The sequence below is a fragment of the Bos grunniens genome, chromosome 15 (genome assembly GCF_055505025.1).
Source record: "Bos grunniens cultivar Pamir isolate PY7600 chromosome 15, Bosgru_T2T1.0, whole genome shotgun sequence".
Taxonomy (NCBI): domain Eukaryota; kingdom Metazoa; phylum Chordata; class Mammalia; order Artiodactyla; family Bovidae; genus Bos; species Bos grunniens.
The window spans coordinates 52047772-52060217 of NC_141179.1; the positions used below are offsets into that span (position 1 = coordinate 52047772).

The following is a 12446-nucleotide window of genomic DNA, read 5'->3' on the forward strand; positions in this document are numbered from 1 at the left end:
CTCAGGAACACATAGGCCCCTGAACCATGACAGCCTGAATTTCAAGAATATTCCTGGGGCTTCCCTGGTGGTGCAGTGGTTAAAAATCCACATGGCTTTGCAGAGGATACAGATTTGATCTCTGGTCCAGGAAGATTCCACATTCTGCAGGGCAACTAAGCCCCTGTGCAACAACTACTGAGCCCAGGCACACCTAGAGCCTGTGCTCTGCAAGAAGATAAGCCACCGCAATGAGATGAGAAGTCCAAGAGCTGCCACTGTAGAGCAGCCCCCGCTCACCACAACTGGAGAAAGCCCATGTGCAGCAACAAAGATCCAGCACAGCCAAAAAATTTAAAACATAAATAAAGAAGTTAAAAAAAGAGAATGTCTGTGGTCTCAAAGCCAGAATCTGATCAGTGCTTTGGGGAGGGTAATTTGAGGAAGTCAAGAGACAGCAGCTTTCCACTCATTCATTAGCCAACTCATTCATTTATTTATTCAAGCAACAGTTATTTATCAGTAGTCTACAGTGCACAGAATGTGACCAAGTACAGCCTGTACTAGCTTCATTGCTCACTTTCAATAGCAGCCCTAGTTTTTTTAAAAAACTGCTAAAAATACACATACCATCTTAACCATTTTGAAGTGTACAGTTCAGGAGCGTTAATACATTTACATTGTTCTTCAGCTGTCACCATCATCCATCTATAGAACTCTTCATTTTGCAAAACTGAAGCTTTATACTCATTAAACAATAATTCCCTAATCCCCGCTCTCCCCAGCCCCTGGCAACAATCATTCTGTCTGTCTCTATGAATTTGACCACTTTAGATACCTCACATAAGTGAACTCATATGCAATATTTGTCTTTTGTGACTGGCTTATTTCAGTTAGCATAATATCCTCAAGGTTTACCTTTGTTATGGCATGTCAGAATTTCCTTCCTTTTTAAGGCTACATATTATTTCACTTTGTGTATATATACCACATTTTCAATTCTATTTATTTTTTCATAGTTTTTTGTATATTCGGTGATCACAGCTTCTATCCCAAAGAGTCATAGTTGATTCTGGAGCTGTACCAGTCAGGAACTAGGTCTGATTCATCTCTTAGTCCCCCTCTGGGAGTGGTTTGACCTAAAAAAAAAGTCTGTGGTTAATTTATTTCACAATTCCTAGAAATAAAACTATGACTTCTTATAGTTGTATTAAGCATTCTTAACTCCTTTTACAGTACTCTACGCTACTACTCTCTTTAGTTAGAGTCCGACACGACTGAGCGACTTCACTTTCATTTTTCACTTTCATGCATTGGAAATGGCAACCCACTCCAGTGTTCTTGCCTGGAGAATCCCAGGGACAGGGGAGCCTGGTGGGCTGCTGCCTCTGGGGTCCCACAGAATCGGACACAACTGAAGCGACTTAGCTGCAGCAGCAGCAGCTCTTTGTTTTGCCTCCCTTGGAGAAATTTGTGACTGTTTTGTTGAGTCAGTTGATTCAAGGGACTCTTGGATGAAGTCTGTGTTTTCCAGCTGGTTACTGTGAGGTCATAAGCCTGTGATAGCCAGTCAGTTTAGTTTCCATTCACACCCGAAAGTCATGGAGGGTGGGGCAATGGCGCATTGGGAAATAAGCTTATTTCTGGGACTTCCTCCTCTGTGGGATTGATTAATAGGCAGGGTAGCAACATATTGTGCTGTATTGGGCCTGGTGTCCTAGCTCACATTTTCTGTCTCCTGAGCAAATTGCTGTGCCTCAGACTTCCTACTTCCTGGAGCCTCAGCAGCCCCAGATAATATGAGGACAGGGCTGGCTACCCATTCATCTGACTTGAAGTAGTAGTGTAAAGAGCTGGGGGGTCAGAGTCAGACAGACTTGGTTTCAGATTCTCCTCCACTTTTAATTATCTGTATACTCTTAAGTAAGTTGCTTTACCTTTCTGATCGTCTTTTCTTAGCTGTAGTAATATTGTCAGCCTTATAGAATTGTGGTAAGGAACAGATGGGTTAATGTCAAGCACTTTGCAGACTAGCCAGGCCCATGGCAGACACTCAGATGGTGATGATGATAGCAACTACTGTTACCTGCTGTACAGTCCTCCTGTGCTACATATTTTATATCTAATCACCTGGAGCACAGGGCCCTTGTAGACTTTGTATCTTCATCATACTCAACACATAAAGCAAGCCAGACAGATCATTAACCATGAGTGCCAGTTCTCTCTTGATGCTATCTTTTGTCTGAAATCACCTTCAACCACTCTGTGGTATGGAATTTCCTCCTCTATAATCCTGGAAATGGGTATTTTATTCACTTTTTCAGCAAGTATTTCTGAAGCCATCTTGAACTGACAGGGAGCCAGCTGACCCCTGCCACCAACTCTCTGGCCTCGAGTGAGGCTCTGCTCCCTAGCCATTAGTCTCCTCACTAGTTGAGGGGTGGACCAGAAGAGCCCTCGAGGCTGTCATGGCACACGTTTCCTGTGATGGTCAATGGTGTGGATTGGAACTCCTGTATCCTGAGCCCCTACTACAGACAAGCTCCTGTGCAAAAGGAGAAATCTGACTGTTCATCGGGAGCGCACCCTCTCCCACTTTGAGTAACCTCTGTTTCAAACCTCCACTCTTAAACCTCTAACACCCCTTCCCTCTGCCCTTCATTCTCAGCAGATGATCTTGCCTCCTATTTTCCTGAGAAACTAGAAACCAAACAGGACTCCCCCCCAATTCCTGACACGGTACCTGTAGACCCACTTCTGTTTGCACCTGTCTTCTCCTCCCCTCCAGGAACAGTGGAGTAAGTGTCCTCTCCTCCATCAGAGACCAGCTCCACCTGTGCTCTAGATTCCACACCTCCTGCCTCCCCAGGGACCTGGTGTACCACTGACTTCCTTTCTCACCTAGAACTTCAACTTCTCCCTCTACTGGGTTCTTGCCTATTAATCATTTAAATATTCTGTTTGAAAAAATGTCCTTTCTTTGACATACTTTCTCTAGCTACTGAGCCATTTCCTGTCATTGACAGTTAAATTTGTGGAAAGTTTCTGTTTCCTTTTTGATTACCTTTCACTTACTTTCTGGTCTATTCTAATTGACCTCAAGTCATACCCTTCTTCTGCAGTGACTCTTACTCAGATCACCAGGGACTGTATGTCACTTATTCTGGGGGACTGATTATGATCTCAGCAGTCAACAGCACAGTTGACTCAGCACTTCTTTCTTCTGAAAAAGGGTTCCCCCACCCCACCCCCGCCTCCTGACAGTGGCTTTTGTGACATTACCCTGTCCTGGTTTTCTTTCTCTGTGGTATTTTCTGTCTGCTCTGCTAAATTTCCTTCCCCTTAAATGTTACTGTTCCTATGAGCTCAAGGCGAAACCATCTTCTCTATTCTTCACTAGTTATTTCCTTTCTTTTTCCATGAATTCCAGATCTGTAATCCAGAACTCTATTCTGAACTCCAGGCCTTTCCTAGTCAGCTGTCTCTTTGGTATCAACAATTGGTCCACTTCTCCCAATTTTTATTGCCATCAAATTAGCCCAAGTTATCACCTGAGCATGGGAGAAGGAAATGGCAACCCACTCCAGTATTCTTGCCTAGAGAATCCTGTGGACAGAGGAGCCTTGATGGGCTGCTGTCCATGGGGTCGCACAGAGTCGGACAGGACTGAAGCAACTTAGCATAGCATAGCGTATCACCTGAGCATAGGCCCCATTATCCATTGCATTTAAAATATTGTAACTGTCTCTTAGCTGGTCTCACTGAATCCATTTTGGCCTCGTCTCCAGTCCGTTTTTCACATGGAAGATCGAGTGATCTTTTAAACAATACAAGTCTAAAATAAAGCCTTTAGATGACTTCTCATTTAAAGTCCAAAGTCCTCCATTTTGGCCTTAAGGACTTACTGTTTTCCTCTTTCTTACAGACTTCTTTCAGTTTCTCAAGTGCATCAGGTTCTCCCTGCCCCTGGCCTCCTCTTGTCACTTCTGCCTGTCTTCATCTCACTAACTTTACTCACGTTTAACCTCTCAGCCTAAAATGCCACTCCTCTGAGGAAGCCTCCTGAGATGACCTAGGCTTAGTTAGGAGACCCCTTCATTGCAGTGTTCTTTGATAGCCCTTTGAACGCCTTTTAATTAACTAACTCTTATTTTAGCCTTCTAAGTAATTAGTTCTCATTTTATGTACATTTAAAACAAATTTTATTGGAGTATAGTTGACTTACAGTGTTGCGTTAATTTCTTCTGTACAACACAGTGACTCAGTTACATATGTGTGTGTGTGTGTGTGTGTGTTCTTTTTCATATTTTTTCCATTGTGGTTTGTCACAGGATGTTGACTATAGTCCCCTGTGCTATACAGTAGGACTTTGTTGTTTAGTCTTCCTATATATAATAGCTTGACTCTGATAATACCAAAGTCCCATTCCCTCCCTCCTCTATCCTCCCTGCCCCTTGGCAACCACAAGTCTCTTCTCTATGTCTGTGAGTCTGTTTTTGTTTTGTAGATACATTGATTTGTATCGTATTTTACATTCCACATATAAGTTTTATTATATGGTATTTCTCTTTCTTTTTCTGCCTTACTTCACTTAGTATGGTAATCTCTAGGTCCATCCTAGAGATGGCTGTAAATGGCATTGTTTAGTTCTTTTTGATTACTGAGTAATATTCCATTGTGTATATATACCATATTTTCTTTATCCATTCATCTATTGATGGATATTAAGGTTGTTTCTGTGTCTTGGCCATTGTAAATAGTGCTGCTATCGACATAGGGTTGCATGTATCTTTTTGAATTGTAGTTTTATCTAATATATGCCCAGGAGTGGGATTGCTGGATCACACGGCAACTCTTATTTTTATTTTTTGAGGAGCCTCCATACTGTTTTCCTCAGTGGTTGCACCAATTTATATTCTCACCAACAGTGTAAGAGGGTTCCCTTCTCTCCACACTCTGTCCAGCTTTTACTGTTTGTAGATTTTTTTGATGATGGCCATTCTGACTGATGTAAGGTGATACCTCATTATAGTTTTGATTTGAACCAAAGATCAAATTGCCAACAATGATGTGCTGGATCATCGAAAAAGCAAGAGAGTTCCACAAAAACATCTATTTCTGCTTTATTGACTATGCCAAATCCTTTGACTGTGTGGATCACAATAAACTGTGGAAAATTCTGAAAGAAATGGGAATACCAGACCACCTGACCTGCCTCTTGAGAAACCTATATGCAGGTCAGAAAGCAACAGTTAGAACTGGACATGGAACCACAGACTGGTTCCAAATAGGGAAAGGAGTATGTCAAGGCTGTATATTGTCACCCTGCTTATTTAACTTCAATGCAAAGTACATCATGAGAAATGCTGGGCTGGAAGAAGCACAAGCTGGAATCAAGATTGCCGGGAGAAATATCAATAATCTCAGATATGCAGATGACACCACCCTTATGGCAGAAGGTGAAGAAGAACTAAAAAGCCTGTTGATGAAAGTGAAAGTGGAGAGTGAAAAAGTTGGCTTAAGGCTCAACATTCAGAAAACGAAGATCATGGCATCTGGTTCCATCACTTCATGGGAAATAGATAGGGAAACAGTGGAAACAGTGTCAGACTTTATTTTTTTGGTCTCCAAAATCACTGCAGATGGTGACTGCAGCCATGAAATTAAAAGACGCTTACTCCTTGGAAGGAAAGTTATGACCAACTTAGATAGCATATTCAAAAGCAGAGACATTACCTTGCCAACAAAGGTCCGTCTGGTCAAGGCTATGGTTTTTCCTGTGGTCATGTATGGATGTGAGAGTTGGACTGTGAAGAAAGCTAAGCACTGAAGAATTGATGCTTTTGAACTGTGGTGTTGGAGAAGACTCTTGAGACTCCCTTGGACTCCATTCTAAAGGAGATTAGCCCTGGGGTTTCTTTGGAAGGAATGATGCTAAAGTGAATCTCCAGTACTTTGGCCACCTCATGTGAAGAGTTGACTCATTGGAGAAGACTCTGATGCTGGGAGGGATTGGGGGCAAGAAGAGAAGGGGACGACAGAGGATGAGATGGCTGGATGGCATCACTGACTCTATGGACGTGAGTTTGAGTGAACTCCGGGAGTTGGTGATGGACAAGGAGGCCTGGCGTGCTGCGATTCATGGGGTCGCAGAGTCCGACACGACTGAGCGACTGAACTGAACTGAACTGAATAATTAGCAGTGTTGAGTACCTTTTCATGTGCCTATTGGTCATCTGTACATCTTCTTTGGAGAAATGTCTATTAAGGTCTTCTGCCCATTTTTCCATTGGACTGTTTGGTTTTTTGTTCTTGAGTTGTATGAGCGATTTGTATTTTTTGGAAATCAAGCCCTGTTGGTCGCATCATTTGCAAATATTTTTTCCCATTCCATAGGTTGTCTTTTTTTTTTTTTAATGGTTTCCTTTGCTATGCAAAAGCTGGTATAAGTTTAAAGGATGGTATAAGTTTAAGCCACATTTTTTTTGTTTTTATTTCTGTTGCAAATATTTTTTCCCATTCCATAGGTTGTCCTTTTTTTTTTTTCATGGTTTCCTTTGCTATGCAAAAGCTGGTATAAGTTTAAAGGATGGTATAAGTTTAAGCCACATTTTTTTGTTTTTATTTCTGTTGCCTTGAGAGAGTGACCTAAGCGTACATTGTTATGATTTATGTCAGAGAATATTTGCCTTTGATCTCTGCTAGGAGTTTTATGGTGTCATATCTTATGTTTAAGTCTGTAAGCTGTTTTGAGTTTATTTTTGTGCATGGTGTGAGGGTGTGTTCTAACTTCATTGATTTACATACAGCTGTCCAGGTTTCCCAGCACCACTTGCTGAAGAGACTGTCTTTTTTACATTTTATATTATTGCCTCCTTTGTTGAAGATTAATTGACTGTTGGTATGTGGGTTTTTTCTGGGCTCCCTGTTCTGTTTCGTTGATCTATATATGTCTGTTTTTGTGGTAATGGGACCCTGTTTTGATTATTATAGCTTTATAGTATTGCCTAAAGTCTAAGAGTGTTATGTCTCCTGCTTTGTTGTTGTTCCTCGGGATTGCTTTGGCAGTTCTGGGTCTTTTATGGTTCCATGTAAATATTAGGATCATTTGTTCTAGTTCTGTGAAAAATGTCATGGGGAATTTGAAAGGGACCTCACTGCATCTGTAGATTGCTTTGAGTGGTATGGCCATTAAATGCCAGTCTCCCCTTGCTGTAGGGTTCCTGAAGACAGAGGCCAGGTCTGTGTTTTTCCAACATTATAGCCCAAGACCTAGTCCAGTGACTGGTACCTAGTAGGTACCCAGTATATCTGACGGAAGGAAAGAAGAGTTTGAGTGGCTTGCTCAAGATCATCAAGATAGTAAGTGACAGAGGATGGAAATGCAGTCTGTCCTGACAAACTGTGTGGCCCCTTGAGCCCTTTCCACACTGAGGCATCAGGCTCTTGAGGTTAAACCAGAATCTTCCTCCCTGTACTTTACCTTACTCAGCCCGAGGGCCTCCTTATGCAGTCTCAGTGGGCTCTGCGAACTGTTGGTTGCTGGGACCTTCCTGACTTGACAGACTCATCTGATGACTTTGTTGAAACATTGTGGGATTTGACCCTGCTGGCCTGTCGCTACATTAGCTCGCAGGGAGAATGGAGAAGCTAGAGGCCTAATAGAACTTTGCCTCAGTGTCCCTCCTACTCTCATCACCTCATGCAGGTTCTCTCTGATGCTGTATCCCTGCCCCAGTATCCTGGGGCAGAACTTGGAGTGGTTTGAGGTTAAGTTCTTCCTCAGAGCTCTCCTGTCCTGAGTTGGAGGGTTCCCCTTTCTCACTGCCGATGCCATGGGCCAGAGTGAGTGGTGGTGTTCCTGTGCTGCACAAGTGTGCAAGGATTTGGTGCCAGAACTGGGCTCAGACTTCTTGGTCTCTCTTCTCACTGTTCAGTTGATGTGCCTAGAAATACTCAGGCAGGCACATTCAGAGCCATCAGCCTCTTGAACTCTGGTGGAGTCTGTCTCAGAGGTCCTCTCAGCACAAACATTCAGATTCCTGCTTTGGAGAATTGCAGCTAGTGGGCTCCCATGGGTTTGGCTTCACTCTAACTCTCACTGGTGGCTCAGAGGTTAAAAAGCGTCTGCCTCCAATGCAGGAGACCCTGCCTCCAATGCGGTTTCCCGACCAGGTTTGATCCCTGGGTCAGGAAGATGCCCTGGAGAAGGAAATGGCAACCCACTCCAGTATTCTTGCCTGGAGAATCCCACGGACAGAGGAGCCTTGTAGGCTACGGTCCATGGGGTCGCAAAGAGTCAGACATGACTGAGCAACTTCACTTTAACTCTCACTTATCCTTTTGCACTCTTGATACACAAATCAGAACCTTTTGAATTATTGGCCCTCACTGAGCTAAGTAGCTGCATTTCTCCAGTGTTCAGATGTCAGTGAACATCTTGGTCAGGGGGTCTGGGTTCTCATCACAGCTAGTTTCTTTCCTTTCTGGGCTTTGGTTTCCCCAGTGACGGGGCTGCTCTGGTGTTCTGTGACAGTAACAGGCTCACCTTAAGCCACTTCAGACATTCTTGCAAGACAGGGAGGGAGCGTTGAAGGCCAGAAACTCTATATTCATGGATTCTTGGGGCAGCTCTGCCCTCTACCCCTGAGAACTTTTGGAGTCAGGAGAGGCCATTTCTCAGAAGGGCTGCTTGGAGTAGAGAAGCCGCATGTGGAGTGGAGGCCGTGGCAGACGTAGCTGTGTCCTCCCTACTCCTCGCCCCAGCTCCTTTACCCCCGCCCTTCTTCCACTGTTGTCCCTCACCCAGCTGACGGGCCGTGAAGTTTTCAGAAGACAGTTGCTTGGAAACAAAAAACAGAGGAAACTCAAGTTAGGAAAATAACAATACAAAAAAGGCTAAGTATAATCTGTTTCCCTTTATAGGTACAGATTAAATTGTAATAATAAATACAGAAGCCTTTTAAAGAATTAATTTTACAGTTTTGCAAGATGTGAAAGTTCTGGAGATGAGCTGCAGATCAATGTGAATATACTTACTGACATTACCAAACTGTATACTTAAAAATAGTTAAGATGGTAAATTCTGTGTTACGTGTGTTTTACCATCATTTTTAAGAACAAAGAAAAGAAAAAAAACAATAGTTTCAACAAAATTCAAGTCTTTTATTCTTGGGATCAAGGGGAAATGCTATGTAGTTATTGAACAATAAACGATAAGGAAAGTACACAAAATTTTGAATTTCTGTTTGGAGCATGGAATTCCTCATTCACTGTGATTAACCATGGTAATAAATAATCTTTTAAGGTATGAGCATACCTCTTTTTATCATGCTTTGCTTTATTGCACTTCGCAGATAATTTTTTGTTTCGCTTTTTGCAAATTGAGGGTTTATGACACCCCTGCATCAAGCAAGTTTATCAGCACCATTTTCCAACAGCCTTTGCTCACTTTGTGTCTCTGTGTCACATTTTGGTGCTTCTGGCAGTATTTTGAATTTTTTCATTATTATTTGTTATGGTGATCTGTGGTCTTGGATGTTACTGTCATAGTTGGTTTTTTAGACATAATGCTATGGCACACCTAGTAGTAAGTAGAAACATAACTTTTAAATGCACTGGGAAACCAAAGAATTTGTGTGACTCACTTTATTGTGGTGTTCTGGAATGGAACCCACAATATCTCTGAGGCTTGCCTGTTATATATGTTCATTAAGGAAAATTTGAGTACAGAAAAGTAGGCAAAATAAAAAACACCCATTTATAATCCTACTACCAAGACATCACTGGTGTAAATATTCTCATACATTTCCTTCTGACCTTTTGATCGATCTGCTTGCTTGTCTTTACATATGGTACCAACAACAGTACTATGCCTCCAATTTTGTGCCCTGCTTTTGACACTTAATGTTGTATCTCAAGCTTCAGCTGACTCGCTGCCTGTCTAGCCCCTTGAGTGGGTGCCACAGGTTATCGAGGCATCCTTCTATTGTTGGTCATTTATGGTTTTTTCCATTTCTTTGCTTGTTTTTGTTTGCTGCTTTTTTTTCTTGCTTTTTTGGGAAAATATATGTAGCATAAAATTCACCATTTTACCCATTGTTCAGTGTGCTATTTCCAAAATTTTTGATCATCCCAAACAGAAGCAATAACCCATTTCCTCCTCCCCACCACTGGTTACCTCTGTTCTATTTTCTATCTATGAATTTGGCTATTCTAGATATTTTATAGAAATAGACTCATATATCAGTGCAATGCTTATCTTTTTGTGTCTAAGTTGTTTTACTTAGCATGTTTCCAAAGTGCCTGCACGTTTTGGCATGTATCAGAACTTCGTTATTCTTGTGACTGAGTAACATTTCATTGGAGGGATAGATCCCATTTTGTCTATCCATTCTTCTGTTGATGGACACTTGGGCTGTTTCCACCTTTTGGCTATTTGTGATTAATGCTGCTAATGAGCATTGGTGTACAAGTGTGTGGTTAGGCCTGGTTTTTATTCTTTAGGAGTATTATCTAAGAATGGAATTGCTGTGTCATATGGTATTGCTGTGTTTAACTTTTTGAGAGGTTGCCAGACTCTTCACTTGTTTAGTTATAAATAACACTTAAATGAGTATCTATATGCATGAAGCTTTTTTTGTTTTTAAAGAAATTTCTTTAAATTTCTTAAGGTGAAATTAATGAGTTAAATGGTGTGGCAGTTTGAGACATCATGCCAAATGCTGTCCAAATGGGTTGAAGCTGTTTTACTGCTGCAACAAGTGCCTGAAAATGCCCTTGTCACCCAGCCACCATTGCACCAGGTGTTTCACTGATGTGCCTCTTGGAGAAGAGATGTCGCCCACCTGAGGGAACCACGGTGTGGCCACAGAGTGGCTTAGCTGATGTGGTTCCTTGTCAGCGGCCCCGAACCCTTCTCCCTGCTGGTCTCCTACCCTGATGCTGACCAGCCCCGTCTTCAGGTTCTGTCTGACCCGACTTCCAGCCCATCTCTGGTCTAGTCCTTTCACCCCATCTGCCCCACAGAGATGAGGATGATTGACGGTGAGATATTCTCCAGCTTGGGATCCTCCACCTGCCGTGTCACGTTCTCTCCAGAAGACCCCAGGCCTCGCTGGTATCATCCCACTTTGGTTGATTCTCACGTCTTTCCTGTCTTTTCCTCCTGCTCTTCTCTCCCAGTTCTACAGCGAGTCGGGCATGCCCACCAAACACCTCTCGGACAGTGTGTGCGCAGTGTGTGGGCAGCAGATCTTTGTGGATGTCAGTGAAGAAGGCATCATTGAGAACACGTATAGGCTGTCTTGCAATCACGTGTATCCTGCCTGGAGCTCCTGGGCTGCCTCTCTCACCACGTGCGCACTCCAGTCAGGGAGGGAGGGGACCATCATGACCCTGGGCATGCCATCCAGACCTTTGAGAGGAGGAGTCACAAGAGGCACACATCTGGGTGATGTCCTCTGATAGGGAAGCCAATCCCAGGGAGTGGAAACGGCTGCCTCCTTTGGTCTTTCTTATAGATGGGAGCCACTTGTGTGTAAGCAGCGTGTATAGCCTGGCCAGGTCAGAAGGGAGCCTCAGCTACACCAGCTGCTGCAAGATTGGGTCAGTCGCCAGGGAAGAGCATCCTCTAACTGGCTCCCTCAGTGCTGGAATCAAGTGCCCCTGAGTGGCGCCTCTGGTGTTCACCACGTCCTTACTTGGCTCCCGTTCTGGGCCGTGTGCTCTCCATTGTGCCCAGAGCGGCCCTGTAAGGCAGAGTTCATTAACCCCACTTTATGTGTGAGGAAGCAGGGCCGGAGGTGTACTCTCAGCTTGCCTAAGACAATATAGCTGGTAAGAGGTGAAGCCAGGGTTTGAACCTCCCTCCAGAGCTAGGGCCTGGACGCCGTGAAGCCTATCATGGGGCTGGAGTGCCATCCTGGCTGCCCACTGTTTCCCTTGACCAGTGGTGCTCAGATTCCACGAGTTCTGCATCCGCGGCTGGTGCATTGTGGGAAAGAAGCAGACGTGTCCCTACTGCAAAGAGAAAGTAGACCTCAAGAGGATGTTCAGCAACCCGTATCCTTTTTGGGCTCTTGTTGGGAGCGGGCAGTGGTAAGAAAGTACCAGCCTGCATCAGGTGGGTCTTGGGGTGCCCCTCCTGAGCCCTGTCTGGTAACTGCCCACCAGTCCATTTGGCTTGTCTAGGGAGGTGGGTGGGATATGGGGCAGGACCAACAGCTCAGCTTCTCCTCACCACTCAGGATCCCTCGAGGGTGAATCGGTAGTGATAGCGACTTCCTTTGCCCGCCTGCTTCTTGTGCATCTGGCGGCACTGTGCCAAGCGCTTTCCTTCTGTGAGCTCACTCGTTCTCTAGAGCCTTGTGACCTGGGTAATAGTATCCTCATTTTTACCAGTGAAACAGTTTCAAGGTTGACTAACATTCTCAAGGTGATATAACTAACATGTGATGCCTCACCTC

The 12446-nt window shown here is 43.8% G+C and overlaps 1 protein-coding gene across 19 annotated transcripts in view; it reads left to right on the forward strand.

The window, feature by feature from the left end:
- The window catches only part of RNF121 (ring finger protein 121), an 82021-nt gene that overhangs the window by 68244 nt on the left and 1331 nt on the right, over positions 1-12446 (forward strand). For all 19 annotated transcript variants that reach the window (XM_086340541.1, XM_086340557.1, XM_086340549.1 and 16 more), the window contains 2 exons: positions 11164-11297; positions 11941-12042. In XM_086340541.1, the coding sequence (XP_086196667.1) occupies positions 11164-11297; positions 11941-12042 (236 nt within the window). The remainder of the gene's footprint in view (positions 1-11163; positions 11298-11940; positions 12043-12446) is intronic.